The 19,451-nt window shown below is 49.1% G+C and overlaps 9 protein-coding genes across 9 annotated transcripts; 4 read left to right on the top strand and 5 right to left on the bottom strand.

Annotated features, from left to right (window-relative positions):
• Window positions 1-739: 739 nt before the first annotated feature.
• Window positions 740-4,209, bottom strand: CNF00195 (hypothetical protein). Its single transcript, XM_024658552.1, has 3 exons — window positions 3,890-4,209; window positions 3,546-3,827; window positions 740-3,488 (listed from the first exon to the last, which is right to left on the bottom strand). Exons 1-3 carry the CDS (start codon window positions 4,151-4,153, stop codon window positions 2,010-2,012), a joined length of 2,025 nt encoding a protein of 674 aa, XP_024514480.1. The 5' UTR covers window positions 4,154-4,209; the 3' UTR covers window positions 740-2,009.
• Window positions 4,210-4,363: 154 nt separating this feature from the next.
• On the top strand, window positions 4,364-6,923 carry CNF00190 (hypothetical protein). Its single transcript, XM_571457.2, has 5 exons — window positions 4,364-4,622; window positions 4,675-5,123; window positions 5,174-5,505; window positions 5,544-5,631; window positions 5,682-6,923. The coding sequence occupies exons 1-5, from the start codon at window positions 4,517-4,519 to the stop codon at window positions 6,822-6,824; spliced, it is 2,118 nt and encodes a 705-aa protein (XP_571457.1). The 5' UTR covers window positions 4,364-4,516; the 3' UTR covers window positions 6,825-6,923.
• CNF00180 (conserved hypothetical protein) lies at window positions 6,915-8,261 on the bottom strand. Its single transcript, XM_571288.2, has 3 exons — window positions 7,925-8,261; window positions 7,668-7,837; window positions 6,915-7,568 (listed from the first exon to the last, which is right to left on the bottom strand). The coding sequence occupies exons 1-3, from the start codon at window positions 8,184-8,186 to the stop codon at window positions 6,978-6,980; spliced, it is 1,023 nt and encodes a 340-aa protein (XP_571288.1). The 5' UTR covers window positions 8,187-8,261; the 3' UTR covers window positions 6,915-6,977.
• A 1,290-nt stretch (window positions 8,262-9,551) lies between these two features.
• On the top strand, window positions 9,552-11,737 carry CNF00170 (expressed protein). The gene is made up of 3 exons (XM_571286.2): window positions 9,552-9,811; window positions 9,923-10,224; window positions 10,303-11,737. Exons 1-3 carry the CDS (start codon window positions 9,739-9,741, stop codon window positions 11,476-11,478), a joined length of 1,551 nt encoding a protein of 516 aa, XP_571286.1. The 5' UTR covers window positions 9,552-9,738; the 3' UTR covers window positions 11,479-11,737.
• A 763-nt stretch (window positions 11,738-12,500) lies between these two features.
• On the bottom strand, window positions 12,501-13,705 carry CNF00167 (hypothetical protein). Its single transcript, XM_024658551.1, has 4 exons — window positions 13,059-13,705; window positions 12,925-12,985; window positions 12,641-12,839; window positions 12,501-12,584 (listed from the first exon to the last, which is right to left on the bottom strand). The coding sequence occupies exons 1-4, from the start codon at window positions 13,183-13,185 to the stop codon at window positions 12,558-12,560; spliced, it is 414 nt and encodes a 137-aa protein (XP_024514479.1). The 5' UTR covers window positions 13,186-13,705; the 3' UTR covers window positions 12,501-12,557.
• A 229-nt stretch (window positions 13,706-13,934) lies between these two features.
• Window positions 13,935-15,751, top strand: CNF00165 (hypothetical protein). The gene is made up of 6 exons (XM_024658550.1): window positions 13,935-14,301; window positions 14,368-14,511; window positions 14,570-14,585; window positions 14,651-15,211; window positions 15,273-15,337; window positions 15,392-15,751. The coding sequence occupies exons 1-6, from the start codon at window positions 14,026-14,028 to the stop codon at window positions 15,407-15,409; spliced, it is 1,080 nt and encodes a 359-aa protein (XP_024514478.1). The 5' UTR covers window positions 13,935-14,025; the 3' UTR covers window positions 15,410-15,751.
• CNF00163 (hypothetical protein) lies at window positions 14,910-16,975 on the bottom strand. The gene is made up of 3 exons (XM_024658549.1): window positions 16,815-16,975; window positions 15,378-16,736; window positions 14,910-15,328 (listed from the first exon to the last, which is right to left on the bottom strand). The coding sequence occupies exons 1-2, from the start codon at window positions 16,851-16,853 to the stop codon at window positions 15,744-15,746; spliced, it is 1,032 nt and encodes a 343-aa protein (XP_024514477.1). The 5' UTR covers window positions 16,854-16,975; the 3' UTR covers window positions 14,910-15,328; window positions 15,378-15,743.
• Window positions 16,976-17,160: 185 nt separating this feature from the next.
• CNF00160 (Rho small monomeric GTPase, putative) lies at window positions 17,161-18,170 on the top strand. The gene is made up of 4 exons (XM_571459.2): window positions 17,161-17,316; window positions 17,369-17,471; window positions 17,527-17,913; window positions 17,956-18,170. Exons 1-4 carry the CDS (start codon window positions 17,270-17,272, stop codon window positions 18,016-18,018), a joined length of 600 nt encoding a protein of 199 aa, XP_571459.1. The 5' UTR covers window positions 17,161-17,269; the 3' UTR covers window positions 18,019-18,170.
• CNF00150 (mitochondrion protein, putative) lies at window positions 18,104-19,450 on the bottom strand. Its single transcript, XM_571658.2, has 3 exons — window positions 19,174-19,450; window positions 18,978-19,132; window positions 18,104-18,915 (listed from the first exon to the last, which is right to left on the bottom strand). The coding sequence occupies exons 1-3, from the start codon at window positions 19,258-19,260 to the stop codon at window positions 18,234-18,236; spliced, it is 924 nt and encodes a 307-aa protein (XP_571658.1). The 5' UTR covers window positions 19,261-19,450; the 3' UTR covers window positions 18,104-18,233.
• Between the last annotated feature and the right edge of the window lies 1 nt (window position 19,451).

Below are 19,451 nucleotides of genomic sequence, written 5' to 3'. Positions count from 1 at the left end.
CCCTTGACGGACATTGGTTCGTCTCCGATAGGCTGGCCCCCGTTGTTTGGTTCAAGTACAGCCACCACGCAGCTTCCGTCGGCCGGTCGGTCGGTCCGTCGTTGTTCCGGTTGAGCACCGACGCAGATGCACGCTGCATGGATGCCCTATGGCCATTCAACTGTGCACTCAATCAGACATGTTGCTGTCAGCAGCGAAAATCCTTTCCACCGATCGCCACTATGCATACTTCTCCGTTTGTCTTCAATCTTCCACATAAGCATCTCCATCTCGACGCCCCTGTCCGTAAGCTCATCTCCGAGTACAAGCTGCATATTGTAAGTTGGAATTCTCACAAAATATGGGATGATGATGAAGCTGAAAAGTGGCGATGACTCAGCGATTTACGTCAATCGTCGACCCTGTCTAGAATCTTTTTTCAGTAAAAATGTCGCGAAGTAGTAATCCCAGGGTATCCAGGTGAGAACTAGGCGTGCACCTGGCTTCCCAGTTGAGGACTTGACTGAAAAGCTTCCTACCCCATTCTAGGCCGTTCGACAATTCTTATCGTAGGACAAACGATGTCGTCGAAGCAGCATCTATAGGACCAGAAGTGAACTTGGCGAGTGCCCGGAAGATGGATATGAGCTGTGGAGCTGAAACAACGGGTTAACCTATGGTCGTCATAGCCTCAAAAGCGGTTGCGCGCTGTCGAAGTGTGTTAATCCCTCGAGGTGGGCGCACGATGCAGTATAGGACCTGGCTCAATCACCGCATCAACTTGGAGTTCTCCGAGGAGGTCGTCAGTCAACTAATATCCTCATCTTTTGGTGCAGTACACGATGTCGGTGCCCCTGCCTCTCCATTCATAGCCCCTTTCGATGATTTCGTCCCTGGTGACATCTCGATCCCTCGACGCTCTCTCCCCGTCGGCCAATCCTCATCTTTACCCGGTGATGCCAACCAAGTTCCTCCCGGGCAAGCCTTTGATCCACAAAATGCATCAAAAAATCAGGACGCTTCACAAGGCGGTCTTCGAAAAGAGCCTATAGGTACCAATGATGGAAGAGAGTGCTACAACAGAGTAGGAGGACGTGGTGTAGAGGGAATGAATGTTTATAGGTTCCCCCAACGAAGCTCCGACCCAACTGCCTTAGCTATCCTATAGTTATAGCATTGAGATACGATCCAAAGCTTGTGACAGTAACTACCGTCCCATTGGGGTAGATGCCTACTAGCGCATGGTAGATTCAAAGTACATACATAGCTGTTAGTTGCGCTGCTCATGGATCTTCTTTTACCGAACGAGGGTAGAACAAGCCCTCTTTCCCTATTGCGGTAAATTACTGACATAATAGTCACTTCCCCTACTTATACAACGCTCCTAATAAAAGAAAATGTAGGACGTCATGGGACCAGGGCTACGACCCTGGTATCCAACCCAAGCCGTCCTTCTCTCACAGATCGACGTTGAGAGGCCTGAGGAAACTTTGCCCAACATCATTGAGAAGGGCGTAAAGTGTTGCAGTTCCAATCTTTTGGCCCGCTGTGCATTCGAGATTGTCAGGCAGATGTCGGTTTCTTGTTTAAGTCTATCGAAAATATCAGTCGGTTGGGCCGGCAAGGCCGGACAAACTTTTCGCGCAAAGACGAGGATGATATTTCTGATGTCGAAATTGGAGATGGTAAAAGAATTTTTGATTTCGCCGTGCCTATATTTCCACGTACGTGCCCTCGGAATGATCCCAGTGAGTACCCAGTAAGAAAGTCGGTTCCTATAGTTACTTGACATTGTACAAGTACCTGTATGTGCCTCCGCGGTAGACAGTTCTACTTTGTCGTTTCCTTTTGCGATTTCCTGGTTCGGGTTCTCATCATCTCGTCCGTTTTCCTTGTTTCCTTTCTCGCCCATTCTTCATCTCCCTTTTTCCCTTCTTCTTTCACTGTCACTCCTTGTACATTTCACTTGGCTTCCCATCTTCCCTTCCGTCCTTTGTCTCACACCCCATTTCATCCCTTTTGAACAGCTATTACGGTTTCTTGAGGAGCTTCGAATAATGGCTTTTCGCTTTATTGAATGCCGTGCTAACCTTTTTCCTGATAGGGTTCCTACTTTTCTGAACGGCGGCTGTGGATAGGCTTGTACGCGATGTTTTCGGTTCTACCGGTGATGTTTTTCGGAGGATGACCGGAGATTGTAGGGCGTCGTTAGCTCTAGGTGCATCGGCTGCTGTAAGATTGTCAGAGGGTACCTTAATGATAACAGTGGTAGAAGAAGAAGTCGTGGTGGGGATAGAAGTAGGCTTAATCGTATGCTGTGGCATAAACGTGGAAGGAAAAGCTTGGTTGGTCCCAGTGAGATATGGTGGCTCGAGTATGATAGGCGGTGTTCGATGAGAATTCGCAAAGCTGGCATGGGAAAGCGGCAGGTTGGATGGGGTATGGCGCAACCGGAGAAACGGTTCCGGTGCCCAATCAGGTGTCTGTCGCGGTATGATGGGAGTTCGAAGCTTCAAAGGGGATTGATATTCACTTCTTCCCGTCCCTGGCGGCTCGTGTACGATAGGTCCGGACCGGATGAAACTCGAAGTTGACTTGCCCGTCCGAAGCCGAGTCGGACTGGTCATATCTAACTTTAAGTTTTGGTTGGAAGGAGGAGAGTTGGGTGGGGACCAAGGGCGACTTCGAGTAGAAGCGACGTATGGAGAAGAGTTGAGACGGGCAACATCGCTCGATGATTTGGATACACGAAAAGGGCCTGAGGACGGCAATTTTTGTGGATTGAAGGTTGATGAGTGAAAAGTCGGGATTGGGATTGATGGTGTACCAAAGTGGAATCGTTGGTTTGTCTGGAAGTCCCTCGGCTGTCGTGACGAGTCAGAAGGAGCAGGTTTTTGTACTGCAATTTGGGGAACAGTTCGAACGGAAAGGAAGTGAAGCGGCTTCTTCTGTTCGTGCTGTTTGACGTATCGCTGTGCAGATTCGATTACATCAGCAAGTCGCCGCAAAGTCATTGAGTCATCGCCACGTCTACTCCTAACGTCGGACATTGTATCCTGTCCTTTCTCAGATACCAGCTCTGCTGGCTCACCTGCCCTTGCCGTAGTGTTAAAATTGGTTTTTGACGATGGTGTAGAGACTCGCATAGAGGATATAGCAGGAAGGTTGGGAGCAGAGCGAGTTTCGCGTAGTCCTTGCGAATTGTCTCGAGTCGTTATAGTGGACCAAGTAGGGGAGAGAAAGACGCTCGGCAACGGTAAACTTTGGGATGAGGCTGTTTGTGGGTTGCTAGGCACAGTCGAAGGTATGAGTGGGGTAGGGGTGAAGTTTGAATGGTTGGAAGAAGGTGAGAGGGAAGAGAGCGGCGATATACATGTGAAAGCCTCCAAATGGGGAGGGAATTGTGGAAGACTCCGATTACTCCTCTGGTAGAGCTTTTTCATCATATCATCTACTCTTTTTGAATGGGTAAGCTCCCAGTCATCAGGGATGGATGCCGATGACCTGTCCTGGCATACTATATCAGCTGAGCGTCTGATGATATGAAAGTAGCATGCCGGACTCACAGGTGATTCTAGAGGAGGCCACGGAGGAGAAGCTGGAAGAGGATTTACTGGGTTGTTGGCGGTAGCCTCGCTTGCTTCACTGGGATTTCTGGCCAGAGAAACTGGAAAGGAAGATTGGGCGTGATTGCCAGGGGCGAAAAACAAGGCATTGGTGTCTGCAACAGAAGACCGTTGCGGCTGATGAGCTGCGTTTGCCCCTTGCGCATTATCCAACTTCAATCCAATACTTTTTAAATAAGCAACGTCCCTGCCTCCGGGGACTTGCCTGGTCCTTTCAATAATCTATTACGGTTTATTTGTTATCAGCGAAATCGCCTAGCGAAAATTACTATGAAGGAACTTACCACCAGGTCCTCAGGCGGGCATGGAGTATTTATCAAATTCCTTGAAACCACTGACATTTCATCATTAAGCGTAGCATCGTCTACGTTCGCGACCGTTGATTGATAGGTTGGGGCGCAGACTATGTCATTACTGACGACCTGCGGGGGCGCGTATTGAAACGGTTGAAACTGTACAGTTGTCCGTAAAAACATTGTCGGTTCTTTCACTAATCCCAAGCTTAAGGTAGGAAAGATGTTGAATAGGGGGAGATATGAAAGTGACATCGCAAAAAGAACTCTGCGAGAGTATACCAATGATGGTGAGAGAGGGTGACCAAGACTTGCACGAAGCCAGTAGCAAATAAAAAAACAACCACCAAAACCAAGGCTTAAATATAAACCCGAAGCGGCACTATTTTATTAGGCTAGAATACCTATAAATAACGCGTTCGACGCGTTTGGCCCCAGGTTACTTTGGGCAATTACTTCGCGACTCTTCTTTGGTGAAACCTCGACATTTTGTGAATCATTATCCTTTCGTTTTCATCTTTCCTGATTATACTTATCCACGCATAGCGACTGGACTGGCTTCATAATACCGTATGTCCAAAGCCTAGACAAGGACCGATAGCTACATGTTCAAGCAGTATGGGAAAACGACTGGAAGACGCTTCGTGTGCCATCTGTATCGATTCGCTCTTCAATAAACGCGATGACCTCGACGATATCATTCCTATCGCCACTTGCGAATGTGGTAAGTAGCCTTCGGCACCATAATAAGGTTTAACATGGCTAATGTATCGCAGGTCATGTGTTTCACGAGCCATGTCTTTTAGAATGGTTCAAAACTCAATCACAAGCTTACCTCGCCGCTGCTCGTGAAGCAGGAGTTCCTGGTAGACATGGTTCTCCTACGCTCTCAGACGCTCCCGTGGAATGCCCTTCTTGTCGAGCAGAATGTTTTGCCGACCCCGAAACTGGTAATCCCATTATACACCGATTATATATTACGTTCGATGGGCGATCAAGTAGTGTTCAGCCGGCATCGTCCCCATTGAGAAGAGACATTGATCGACAGGCGAAACGGAGGGAAGAAGAGGCGCTGAGTCTTGCTAAGAGAGCAAAAATGTTAACGGAGGAGGTAGCTGGATTAGGAGCAGAGAGTAAGGAGGAGGAAATGGAGGGGATGATCAAGAGGACCGAAGGGTTGGTAAAGGATTTAGAGCTTTCTGCGAAAGCGGCCAGTGGTATCAAGGTATACAGTCCCTCTTTCCCAAATATGAATTGAAGCTGAGTATAGACTAGACATACGTGGGTGGTCTGATTGTAGCGGTTAACAAGCTTCGTTCGGCTCTCGAAGATCACCCCGTCATTCACGCGCTTCAAGGCAGAATCTTTCAGCTGGAGTCCTCCCTTAAGGAGACAAACGCAGAAATGAAAACCATCATCCCGAATGAGATACGAAAAGCGAAAGAAGCTGAGCAAGCCAAGGCTGATAAGAAGATTAAAAGAATCATGGATGAGTTGGAGGTGATACAGAGAGAGCTTGAGAAGGAAAAGGTAGCTAGAAGAGCGGGGAAAAAAGAAATGGACGAGAGGGCGAAGGAAAATGAGAAGAAAATTATGATTCTTGAGAGGTAAGGATGATGCTCCCAGACTGCGCTAACATATGTAGCCAACTGAGAAGGGAAGCGAAGGAAAAGGAAGATTTGCAAGCTACTTTACGTGAACGTACAAAGATGCTCAAAATGTATCAATCTAAAGTAAGCATTATCATTTCTTCGCAGAATTAGACGGTTAATCACAAATTCAGGCCGACTCTCGGAAAGAGCTCAAAGCGAAAGTCCAAAAGCTGGAAGCCGAGAATGCTCGTCTCCAAGCAGATCTCAAAGCCTCTACCAACGCTCCACAACGATCACGCAAAATCTCTGACCGATCTTCATCCCCCGAGGTTTTCGATTATCAACAGTTGAACAAGTCGGCTAGCCCCCAACGTGACATCATGTACGGCGAAATCCCTGGTGAGGATGACGATCCAATTATCCAAGAGATTCCTCCTCTCGACCTTGATCTTACCCTTCCCTATGCCCGTTCGCGCACTTCGCGAGCCCAGCTGATCCCCCCGACATCCGCTGACGAGTCTTCCCTTCTTATCGATATGCCCTCCTTCCATGACGACTCTTTACGCCACGTAACTGGCCTTCCAGCAAGTCCGAAACGGTCCCGATCAGGAAAAGAGTTGGATACGAGGCAGCACCCAACGGCAAGGACGATATCCTTTGATCTGGATGAAGGACTAAAGAGGAGGAAAGCTAGTAAGAGCAAGTATTTCCCTGTGAGCCATAGCTCAGAGTTTGGGAGTGGAGGGGTTGTGAAGGAGCAAGGAATGGAAAAAGAAAAAGCGAGGGAAAAGGAAGGAGGGAAGGAGAGTCGGCCGCGAAAGAGGGATAGGAAAGGAGGTGACCTATTTGCCTCGGATGCTGAAGAGTCTGAGAGCGATGACGAACCAGTGCCTGTTCCTCAACCACGGCAGAACAAGATTAACCCCTTTGCCACTTCCAAACAATCCACATCTTCTCGCGCCAGGTTACCAACCACATCGGCCATCCCCATACCCGATTCCTCCCTTCAGCGGGCAAAATTTTGCCCCGACAATGAGCCGGACTATCAACTAGAACCAGAAGTAAATCATGATGGGCAGAGTCCACGGGGATGCATGGTGGTCGAGCCGAAACGGGTGCCGTTACGTACAAAGGAGAAGGAACAAGTTAAGGATGCGAGCAAGATCGGCGATAAGGGAAAGGGGAAAGAGATGATGAGCACCGGGGCGCTGGGGAAGCAAAAGGGTTCGGAACAGAAGAGTGTGGTTGATTGGTTAGGCATACGGGATCCGAATGGGCGGCCAAAGGCAGGGACGAATTTGATGCTGGGGAGGCAGATCAAGAAGAGATTATAAAATGGGGAGCTTAGGGAAAAGAAGATTGATTTGTTGTAAGATACACAGGTTATATTTGTAAACTTACTCTCGAGTGATTCTCAACAGCATGTACACGTGACATAACTTTAGTTGCGTTATTCTACTAGGGTATTATACCAGACTTTCTGCAAATTAGACCAACTGATGTTCCGAAAAGAAGTCAACAAGGTGAGGATTAGTAAAGTTAAAGTTGGCAGTTTGGTTGGGGAACCCCGCCAGATCCCAACCTGCCGTCGAAGGCCAGGCATGCCCCAGCTTCTCAATACTCAACGCCTTCACTTCACCTTTTGGACAATCCCAAACCTCTTCCCAAACGCCAGGATATATCTCTTCCACCTTTGGCTCCGCCCACTGCCCAGGCCAACGACCTTTACACCCATTTCTCTCTGCCCACTCCCTCCTCCATTGCCTCACATCCGGCTCCGGCCCAAAACTACCGCCCTCGGGTGTTCGACCGTGATATTGCGTATCGGTATCTTCAACGCCATGGCTGTGGAAAATGTTAACCCCCCTCTCGGTTTGACAGCCGTGGAAGGCGAAGGTTCCTTGATACAAGGCTGGGGAGACGGGAGCGAAAGCTGCGAAAAGAGCGGATGTGTCGGGTCGACAGGCGAGGAGGGCGGTGAATCCCCCGCCGTTGGATTTACCGCATGCGTAGAGACGAGATTTGTCGATTGTGTATGAGGAGGATACGGTGCGGAGAATATCGTAGACGTATGCGATCTATCAAATATCCGTCAGCTCTAAAAATGTTCCCATGTAAATAGTTTATTGACGTCCGGATGGAATGGGTAGGTTAGGGAGGGGAGAGATTCAGCTCACATCGTCTACTGTGGTGTTTTCGTATGGTGCCCCTTTCCAGATGTGAGTCATATTCCAATCCGTATTGTTCACACCTTGTGCATAGACGGTCAAGAAAGACTTGCCCGCAATCTTAAGACTGGGATCTGAGAGCTCTGTGATACGTTGTTGTTTCTCGCTGTAACCGCCAGCTGTGAATTGCCATATCATCAGCCCGATTTCATAATTGTGTATGGCTTTCTCCTCCTCCGATGGAATAATAGAGAATAAGGGCTTACCGCCATGGAAGCTGAACACAAGGGGGTGGGCCTTCCCATGAACATAGTTCTCGGGTACGTTCAGCAAGAATGTTCGTTCGGTCTCTCGTAGTTCATAGGCGATATTACCGGTCAGGGGTTTGTCAACGGTGGTAGGCTCAGAGAACACGCCAAACTTGATTTGATCATTTTGGAAAGGCGTATCGAGGACGAGTTTGGAAGGCGCTGCGAAGGCACCGCCGAAGATATGGAGGGCCAACACTAGTACTCCGAGAGCTAGCATGATATATTGCTCTTCGCGATTATTGTTCTAATAGAATAGTGAATGAAGAGACAGTGCGAGAACCGCGCATTTGTGGGGAAAAAACACAGAATGTGTCAATTCGAAGCACGCCATGTCTAGTTGCAGCAGTCTAAAAAGAAACCCAGAAGCGATAACGAAAGGAAGGTTCATCTTCCACCACCACTAAATAGACCGTCGGACTTAACCGATTGCATTCGCTCATCTCCGAGACTATGAACAAGGTGCAGAACGACGGAGTCCATTTTCTACGTATTGTTTGTTATTTAATGATGTGATTGCCAGAGAGTTTGAACAAAGCAATGGCACCATATAAATTTGAAGTTGTAACATCATGGAGCCCAGGGATAATAACAGATAATAGCCATGTATTGCTGTTGAGCGAAAATGGACATACTTATCCACCGCCATAAAAGCCTTCATCATCCACCACCACCTTGCCTTTTTTTGTTTGTCCAGGACACAGAGTACGCCGCAGCAGTGTTTTTGGCCTCAAAAAGATTCACAAAAAGTCGTATCTTTTTTCTAATAGGGGTAGACAAAATGCAGCTCATTTTTATTTTTATTTCTGTTAGGGAAGCAAAGAGAGACCTGATTTCAGGGTGGGGGCTCAGGGAATGACGACAGTGGGTCCAGAACAAGTCGGTGGGGGTCAGTGAATTTGTCGAGTGACCTTAATAGATACGCGACTGATTTTGACAATGTAGCAATACTTTGACATGTGTTGCTTTTTGAATACCTAATCTTTTATAACATCCAGCATCCCAGCCAACGTCCGAGTCTCAAGAGCAAAATATTGAGTATGCTAAGACGGTCAGCAGAGTATAAACCACAGCATAGGCAGGAAAGCTCTATCAAATGGTAGTGGCCCTCCTCGTTCATAAGCAGCTCCTCAAGGCTGGCATGTTCAGTTAGTATCATATGGTCTCAGAACACCTTCTTGTTAGTCAGTTGTGCCCAGAAGTATGGTCAGAATTTGAGGTAAGAATAGTGGGGGTTGATATGTGTAATTAAGAGCACATTAAAAAAAGACGCACTGAAACGCTTTGAAATCATGCATTCTGAAGCACGAAGAGCGAGTTTGAATTGTCAAATGAATTAAACGACCTCCAGAGGCCGTTTAATTCGAACGGCTTTTTTCAAGTTATTTCAAGAGGAATTTCCTTTCATGGTAAATCCGACTCGGACTTCTGCCAATTCAATTCCAGGGTTTTTACGCCACAAAGGGTTCAGGAATGTCATTTTCCCTGAGGGAATTGGCAGCTCGTTCATCAATTCAGAATTATCATCGAAATAGCATGCATTTTGTCTACCCCTAATGTTTCTAATTCTAATCCCATTAATCAGTCTCCCCTCGGGGATAAATGACCGGCGGGGATGGCGGCCTGTTGACATCGATTTCTGACGTGCTCCTCGTTTCATCCCCGAATCCACCGCAAGACTCATCTACATTGACTCAAAACACTTTCACACCGCTCGTATCGCTTTTCCTTTCTTTCACATCTGCATTGAGTAGGTCTCTTCAAGATTGAGCATGTCAGGGAATCAGAAGCAGCCATTACATATCATTGTCAACCCCGCCGCGGGGCAGGGAAAAGGTCCAGCTTGTAAGCCCTCCCTCTTCCATCTTGAATGCGTATCTAACAATCCTTTTCTTTATTTACTATTCATTTCTCCTGCACCGCTCCACCCACATGACATTTGGCCATTTATATCAGTCCTGGATGAACATATCATCCCCATCCTCAACCACTTTCGACAGTCTTACAAAGTGTACCCCACAACTGCGCCGCTTCATGCTGGAGAGATAGGGCGGTCGATCTTGGATTCGCGCCGTGAGCTTGGAAAAGGCGGTGAGCCTGTAGTAGGTGGAGAGAGGGACGAGCCGAATGTAGTGATCATAATAGGCGGTGATGGGACGGCGCACGAGTTGATTGAAGGTGTCACTGTTGATCAACAAGCAGAGAATGAAGATCAAGGATGGGGACGTTGGGAGCTTATTGTGTTACCTTTCGGGACCGTAAGTTTTGTATCATTATAATGTCATATGGAAGCCAAATTGAAGCTGACATATCGCCTATTTCTATAATCTACCAAGGCAAACGCGCTTTATTACTCCCTCTTTCCCCCTAGCGACCCTTTGCCGGATACATCTATCCTGTCTTCCCTCCCTTACCGACCTTCACCGGAGGTGACCGCTCAAATTTTGCCTCTGGTTTCATTTTTGAAAAGGTCGACGTCTCCGCTTCCTTTACCAATTACACTCACCACTCTTTTACCGCCCCCATCCCCGCCCCACGACGTGGCCCCTAAAACAAGCCGAAACATCAAACCGATCCCGACCCATGTAGTCCTTTCAACTTCCCTCCATGCTGCGATCCTCGAATCTTCTGAGAAACTTCGGGAGACGCATCCGGGAAACGAGCGGTTTCGGATCGCGGCGCAGGAGAGTATGGGCATTTTCTTTGACGCGAGCGCCTGGCTTTTTGGTTCAGGCTCTAAAGTCGGAGGAGAAGAAAGGGTGAAGGTGGATGTGGAGCAGTGGGATCCAAGGGTGGGAAGCTGGGTGAAGCCGTTTACGGAGCACCGCGCACTTGTTGATGAGGGTGGAAAAAATGGAAAGGGCATAGAATTGCAAGGTCCATTTGCGTATTTTACGTCTACCGCTACAGTCAGTCGGTTTGAGCCCGCTTTCGTCATTTCTCCACTTACTTCCCTCCGCCCCCCTCCCTCCCAGCAAATCCAACAAGACAAAAACGCAGATGGTGAGGGATCAAGAGATAATAAGAATGAGTACATTTACATCACTGTCCTCCGGCCTTTACGCGATCCATGCGTCCTCTCCACTTTCCCTGCCTCGTCTGGCAGTGATCAATCCGAACGACCAGACCGAGGGGATCGAAGCGAAAGATGGGCAAAAAGGGCACACGAAGTGTTGGGAAAAGCGTACCATAACGGGGCGCATATCGATTTGACGTATCCACTCAACAAGGGGGAGAACAAGGGCAATGTATCAGGAGAAGGAGATGGAGAGGAGGGTTGCGAAGCAGAGGTAAAAGGCCAAGGAGAACCAGTAGTCGAGTTATACCGCTGTGCAGCCTTTTCATGGAAGCCTACCGCCATTACCCAAACCGACAGAACCAAAGAAAAAGGGAGTGAGAGGGCGAGACTAGTTTGTGCGGATGGGGCGATACATCGGATCCCCGAGGGAGGCAAAGCGGAGGTGGGATTAATGGTACCGAGTGAAAAAGGGGGGTTTTATGTTTGGGCATAATACTAACAGGATGCAGGGGAGGCAGGGGGGTTTGTATACAGAAAGCGCCGGTAAGCAGGAGAGGAAGACTGGTTTATTGTACATAAAGAAATAGAGGATATAGAATAAATAAGAGGAATTAATTTGTAGGTATGAAGGGTACGTTTACATGAAGTTAGGGTTAGAATAGATTCTTTTTCAGCGAGTAACTAGTCCCAATTTATCTATTCTCTTCCGGATGTCATTTACACACCAATGCAAAGCACTGCGAACAATGCGCATAACTCTTCCGAAAGGCGGGCAAGCATCGAGCATCCGGCAAAACAGGGGACGAGAGAATGATCGACGGATGACGGATAGGGACTCGGACATGCGGATGTCGGGTGACAAACCCCCACACAAAGAACAAAAGAACAAAGAACACTTTTGATGTTTGATATGCTTATTCGCTATAAGAGATGTGGTCCCGATCCATGTACGTTCCCATTTCTTCTGGATTGTTACGTAAACTGATGACTGAGTTCGCCTTCTTTTATCGCTCGCGTTAGCGGGCAACCAGTACCCCCGACGTCCCACCTTTTATGTGTTTTTCATTTTTATTCCCCTTTTTGCAAACACGGCCGTTTCAAATGATCTTCGTAACCTGCTCTCGAGTTTCACGGCTGTATTTAGAGCGAGGAAGAGGCAGCAGGAAGGTGGCGAGAAGCTCCTCGAGCCCTAATTAGCGGGGTGTATTCGACGGTCGACCGTCGTTGCTATGGAGAGGTCAGTGTCCCGGGGAGCGTGTTAGCCGACCGACAACTACTAAAACCGAGCTCCGCTTAACAATCTCATCCTTGGTTTTCCATTCTCTCAATCCATTTTTGACGAATAATTGAATATCGTAGGACCACCAACCCCAGCAAATAAAGGAGAACGACGGCACCCGGGATTCCTGCATAATCCCGCATTGTGGTACTAACTGATATGAGCGCTTTTCATCTTTTTCCTAGATTGTGGGCCATCTTGCATCTGAAAAGAGTGAGTAAAGAGAGGCGGGGTTAAATTAATCTTAGATCACGTCCATTGCTGATCTCCCGCCCTTTTATCCTCATCAGAATCTATACATCTCGATTCCGTATAACCCACTATTAAATCGTACTCAGCTCAACCTCTGCATTGGTGTAAAAGTCAGTGCACTTACAGCCGTCAAGACTCCTACAAACAGATTGAGCGCTGTGTTGAGCAGCTCCATCCATCCGTCATACGCCTCCCAGGAATTCTTGCGAATCCTTGATCTGAATTGGCGGGCCATTGGGTCTTGTAGGAATCGTCTCAACGGTAGATACAAGGATAAGAAAGAGTTTATTGCAATGAGAATTTGGAACTCCCATTGCGTATACCTGTAATGGTTTCAACAAAATCCTCACTAACGTCAAGAGTATTATGGGAACTGATCAATGAAAGCGGACATCGATTTCAACTTACTCTTGCAAACTCCTTATCAATGTCCCTATACTCCCCACCAGACCAACAGTCACTGGAAACCCTTAGGGCCTGATTAGTATGTCACCTTAATTTTGTCTTCCCGTTTTAAAAACGAGTTTACGGGGCCTGCTCACTGTTATACAGAACAGAACGTCTGTACAGACGGTCATTCTCGCTTTCCCTTTGACTGCCTTCTCTGGGGCCAAAGTCAACTAGCCCCATCCTTTGGGCAACTTTATTCTGTAACTCCTCTTGAGACATATACGACACTTGATCGTTTAAAATGGCCCTTTGAGCCGACAATGAAGTTACCTGGTCTTGTAGGGCCCTGGTGTCTTCCGATATGTTTAGAGATCTTGGTTTGCCTGTTCTGGTTTTCGGGACTGCACATCTTTATGGTCTCCTTGGTCGTCTCCTTGATCGCCTCCTTGGTCGTCACCTTGGTCGTCTCCTTCAATCCTAGAAATGACTTGACAGCTCATACTCAGTTGATCCTGTTGGCGTTTGGTAAGCTTGTATTGGCCAAACTGTCCTTGTAAGGAAGTTAGAACGTCGAGCACTTGGTCGAAGGAAAGGTCTTGGTGATCTAAGATGCTGAAACGTGGCTGTTCCTCATAGCTGTCCGTTTGTTGATTAAAGGAAGATAGAGACTTGTTGGAGTTTGCAAAATCGGGAAGAAGTGGCCATTGCGATCGGTGTTGGGAAGAGATCCAATAAAGGTTGGGAGTAAGTGATTTTGAGAGCAGAGGCCTAGGGATGCTGCAATATAAGCAAAGAGTGGAAGCGAAGAGAGTAGGATACATATTTCAGTTGTTGAACTAGGTGTGATTCTTGACAGAAGGCGACATAGCGCCGCGCTTGGCTTGACTGGAAGTTGGATGAAAGTCCGTTTGCCGCGCCACAGGAAACTGGCAGACGCGCATTGTGGGTTGAAGACCTTAAAAGATTACATAATTTGTACAGAAATGACGGGAAGAAGTTGATCGATCATTATTATACGGCTTCTCACCATCTTGCCACTTCGTGTATTATTTAATATTACCTTTGTTGATCTATGTTCGATATCTGCCAAGTATTTCCATACTGAACATTAACTGCCATATGTTTCTTCCACAGTTATCGGTAAACATAGCTACGACCGTCAGCCGCCCCCCGTTACGTAGGTCGGAGCTTTCGTTGCCCATTGTGGATCCGCGTTTCTTGCAAATCACCCTCGACTACCTTCATTGCCCAGATTCATCGCCAGCAAAGGATGGTGAGGACATGGAAGACAACCCAATCATATCTTATCGAAGGACTAAAGGTGCCCTGCGGAGATTCTTTGGTACCGGGAGTCACTTCTATATGACTGGTTTCAAAATGGAGAACGGGACAAGCGTAAGTTTTCTCCTGGCGGATGATTTCAGCTGTAACGCGCGTGTACTTATGATGCATTTTTTGGAGATATCCCGAATGGAGTTGATTAAAGCTTGGGCCTGTGCCAGTCAGGCACTTGTCTTTTTCCATGAGATTTTCTTGTATAGACTCGACGACGTTCAAGTTGGCCAAGATAGTTTTAGGAATTCGGCGAATAAGCTTTTTTGGGAGGTAAGAGTGGGTTGACTGGACTTGGTAGACGATGGCTGACATGGTATTGGACATTAAGGCATCTGGCTGTCAGAGTAAGCAGACGTCTTTACATTTAATTGCCACCCGTTGACCCATTTGGTATCTTTCGTCTCTTAAGGAGTGATACAAAGCGCAATGGTTGATCTGTCAGTTTATGAGGGAGAAGCTCCATGGGAAATGCCGACCGCCTGGTTACCTTTACCTGATTCATACGACATTTCCAATCTTGGCGAATTTGGGGAGCAATCCATGATCTGTGACGCCATCCTCAGCGGAAACCGGTCTTTAAACTTAGAAGGGGGCCAACCGACTATAACGCCGTTGTTCATCCTTGCCGCACGACATATGCTCGCTCTTCATGAACAAGGTTACGATCAGATATTTTGGAAAGCTCGGCCTATCTCCAAAGAGACGGGAGAACCGGTACCTCCTGTTCGGAAAATGTACCACCTCCCCCCGGGGTTTCCTATCGACGATCGCGAGATTAGGCTACGCATCCGCCTTAGTAATGGGGAAGTACGTGTCGAAGATTGCGAGGATCAGGAGGATAAAGATCTGGGAAATGATGGTCTGATCGTGGACAACATATCCGATAGCACCTTGGCTAGAACATCGGAATATGACTCCCAATCCAGCTTTTCTACTTCTTCTATTTCGCCACTTCATGGTTATAACAAAAGCAGGCTTTTCTTTTTCCGGTCTATCAGTGGTTTGCTGACATATATACGTTATAATTCTAGATCCCAACACATCCTCTGCTCTCGTAAATTGGCTTTTCCCAAGCAATAGTAATAACCTGCGTAAAGTAAGTCAAGGTTATCATGTGGAATTCGTCAAACGCTTACGCTTACTGATCCAGAGACGAGCATTTAGTTAAGCCTTTGCCATCTTTACTTAAAAACAAGGAGGAATGGACTAACTGATCAAGAACGCTCGTGGAGTTGCAAAAGTCGCTGAAGATTGCACATTTTATCTTTCCTCATCTTTCAAAGACATTGAATGCAGAGAGAGGGGGATCCGAACAGAATGAGAGAGGATAACGGTTCTGACAATGCGTGAGGCAGTTTTGGAGACTCGAGGTTCGAGATTCAAAGCATTCGTTCCTTTTTCCTTCTCCCCCTTTTTGCCATGAAGCGAGGCTGTGATAAAATATATACGTATCCATAGAATAATCCATTTGAGGATCCATTCACAGAACAATGCAAGTGATTTTACCAATCTCTATTAACCCAGTAACTCCCCGGTATCCGTCCTTCTCCATCTGCTCCTTCCCTTTCTCGTGCTCTTTCGCTTTGACTTTCCGCGCCTATGCTTATCCCACCCACGGCGGCCGCCCCGCCCAACCGATTCATCCCAGCCAACCCCCTCCGCTCGTTTCTTGGCGTAACGGCCGGTGTTGCAGCCGGTGTGACGGCCGGTGTGCCACCTTCCACCACCCTCGCGGGGCTTGGTGCGGGTAAATACCGGATGACGGTCCATAGATGGGAGAGGGAGAGGGAGAAGATGGTAGGTGGGTTTGTCCAGTGGGGTGAAGGCGGTGATGGGGGTGGGGGGAGGGGGAAGGGGAAGGGGTCGGGGTCAGAGGTGGAGGTGGGGGTGGATGTACCCCAGGCGGGACTTGGTCCACCATGGTGTTCTCCTGATTCCAAGTCGTCCCCTGCTTGTTCATCTTCATCTTCCTGGAATATAACCCCGTACTTGGAAGATGTGGAAGACCATGGGAATGGGAATGGGAATGGGAATGAAAAGGGGAATGGTGGTGTCGTTTGAGGAGTCGATTGGGGGGCAGCCGGAGGAGGCGGTGGGAGGAGGATATCGGGATAAGGAAACTTGGTGGATCGCTTATAATCATGTGTCCCTCCTATAGAGTTGATATACGATAGTACCAATGCCAAGAGATGGATTCCCCAAATCAGGACGTCCAGGATCCAGACGCATGCCAGCCCGAGGGGTCTCGTACCGACAAAATCGAGGACCATCCCACCGCCCCCGCCTCCGCCGTGCGCGCTGTCCAGCCAGTGGAGGATCCCGGCGACGATGTTGACGAGGGTAAGCATGAGGGCGAGGTTTTGGAGGGAACGGGAGGGTGGGATGAGGGAGATGACTTGGATTTGGACGTGTGTGAGGAGACGGGCGATGAGGATGAGGAGAGAGGGGGAGTGGAGGTATTGGAGGTAGGCGAGGATTTGGGCGATGGATGTGAGCTGATGTTTTGGGTTGGAGTTGGGGTTGGAGTTGGAGTTGCAGTGAGCGCGGTCGGGAGAAGACGAGAGGGTGCTTACGGATGCCATAGCATGGCGTCTTTGAGGGGCGTACACCATTGATGCAACTGTGTTGGAAGGCGGGAGACTTAGTATGAGATCGAGGGGCGATGGGCCATGCTTCAAGTGCAAATTGGGGGTGTGTGTATAGGTTGTATGGTCTAGTGTCGGGCCCGGTGTAGATCGATGGTATCTAGACCGCCGGCTGGATAATTCATCTCCAATTAATAGGTGACAATCGCTCATCGCCGCTTTTATATAGACTTTTGATTTCTAAATGGATTTAGCTTTTCCAAGAGAAATAAAGTTTGTAATTTGACTATTAGAAAATCTGAAACAAGCTTCCCCCCTCGACGATAGGATTTCGCGAGAAATCAACAAAAACACAAACAACAGATACTCTTTTTTTTTTTACGTCCAGCTTTCCCGTTATCACACACAAGTTTCGTCTTTCACACGTCCGATTCCAAGAGATAATGCAGACTATTAAATGCGTCGTCGTGGGTGACGGCGCTGTCGGAAAGTACGTCGGTCGTTTTCTCCGTTTACTCTGGGCTAACTTTTGCGAATGTTAGGACATGTCTGTTGATATCCTATACAACAAACAAGTTTCCATCGGAATATGTGCCTACGGTGTTTGACAACTATGCGGTGACTGTCATGATTGGTGATAGCCCTGTACGTTGTCTTGTGTTCGACTACTGCACTGACACTGACGCTACGCCTGCGATAGTACACACTCGGTCTATTCGACACGGCCGGGCAGGAAGACTACGACCGGCTGCGCCCGCTATCTTACCCGCAGACAGACGTCTTCCTCATCTGCTTCTCGATCGCTTCCCCCGCTTCGTTTGAGAATGTGCGTGAAAAATGGTTTCACGAAATCTCGCATCATTGCCCCGGGGCGCCGTGCTTGATAGTGGGGACGCAGGTCGATTTGCGGGATGATCCAAAGCAGGTGGAGAGGATGATGAGTGGTAGTGGCCGGGGAGGGGGAGGGGGGAGGGGCGGGTTGATAACGCAAGAGCAAGGGGAGCGGCTGGCGAGAGAGTTGGGCGGGAGAAAGTATGTAGAGTGTTCGGCGTTGACGCAGAAAGGGTTGAAGAATGTGTTTGATGAGGTGAGTCCGTGGAGGGGAAAACGTGGACTGACGTGGGAATAGGCAATCGTAGCGGCTCTTGAACCGCCAGTGGTGAAAAAGACGAAAAAGTGCTTGATCCTCTAACCCGTCGTGGTTTATTTTGAGCCGTGGTTATTATATATATATAGATTGTTCTCTTCTTGCCTCTTGGATTTTTTAATGCTTTGGGTTCATTATTTGCTATAACGACTGGTGCGAAAGTGATTATGAAATGCAACGACATTGTACATATTGCCCTACAGCCCAACGATTTCTACAGCCAACGATTCTACAGCCAACGATTTCTACAGCCAACGATTCTACAACCCCATGCCAACCTCTTTCGCGCCCTTGACCATGTAGGCTTCCTCCGGGACATCATCATACATATCCTCCAGGGACCACTTTGCTCTCAGTTTCAGATCATCGGGATCTGATCTCAGCCCGGTCTGGAGCCTGATAAGCGCAGTGTGCGCGATCATCGCGGCGTTGTCTGTGCATAGATGGAGCGGCGGGTAGTAGAGGTTTCTCCCCGCGGGGGGAAACAACCCGTTTTCGGTTTTCACAAGGCGGTCGAGTTGGGAGCGGATGTAGGCGTTGGAGGCGACGCCGCCGGAGACGACGATGCCGCCGAGCTGTGCTCGCGTGTCGGGCGGCAGGAGGGCGATGCGCTGGGCGAGTTTGGTGAGGAGGTGGGTGGTGAGTGCGGTCTGGACGAGGTTTGCGAATGCGCGCCTGTCGGGTTCGTCCCATGCGGGCTGGCGCTGGCGGCGGTCGTGGACGGCTCGTTGGAGGGCGGCTAGCATGCCGGCAAAGGACCAGGCGAGGGTGTTTTTGGCATGGAGGGTGGTGAGTGGGATGGGGATGAGCTGGGAGGCAGGGAGCGGGTGGGTGTCGTAGGGCGGGAGGGCGGGGAGGGAGGCGTAGTGCTCGAGGATTGCGCCGGGGGCTTTGGGGCCGGAGGGGAGGGCGAGGAGACGGGCGGATTTTTCAAAGACGTCGCTAGAGCCGGCGTCGGGTGTCGGATCAGCCGTCGAGCGGAATGTATGGTCGGAAGAACGTACCCGATTTTGGAGTCGAGTGTATCGAGCAAGATTTTGAATTTGAACAGGCCTTTGGCCAGGACGAGTTGGGTATGTCCGCCGGAGAGGAGGAGGATGAGGAATGGGAATTCGGGGGCGGCGGCCGAGGTGAGGAGGGGTGTGAGCGCGTGGGCTTGCTGCAAGGAGTGAGCGTCCACGCAAAGGGACGGGAACGCACCATGTGATGTACGCCGACGAGCCTCTTTCCCAGCGCTGCTGCGAGGGCCCGCGCTGTGCCCTGGCCGACACTCAGACAGCCGGGCATGCCGGGCCCCCTGGTGTACGCGACGGCGTCAATGTCGTCCCAGCCGACGCCATGCTCGTGCTTTGCGTGCTGGAGGCAGCGGGCGAGGGCGCGGGGGATGTTGGTGGAGTGGGATACCTGGGCGTGGAGGGGGTGGATGCCGCCGTAGATGCTGTTGAGGGCGTGCTGGGAGAGGGTGGAGAGGGAGAGGA

The sequence above is a fragment of the Cryptococcus neoformans genome (assembly GCF_000091045.1).
Source record: "Cryptococcus neoformans var. neoformans JEC21 chromosome 6 sequence".
In the NCBI taxonomy this organism is placed as follows: domain Eukaryota; kingdom Fungi; phylum Basidiomycota; class Tremellomycetes; order Tremellales; family Cryptococcaceae; genus Cryptococcus; species Cryptococcus deneoformans.
Note: the sequence above shows the minus strand (reverse complement) of the source record. Positions and strands in the feature narration are given on the sequence as shown.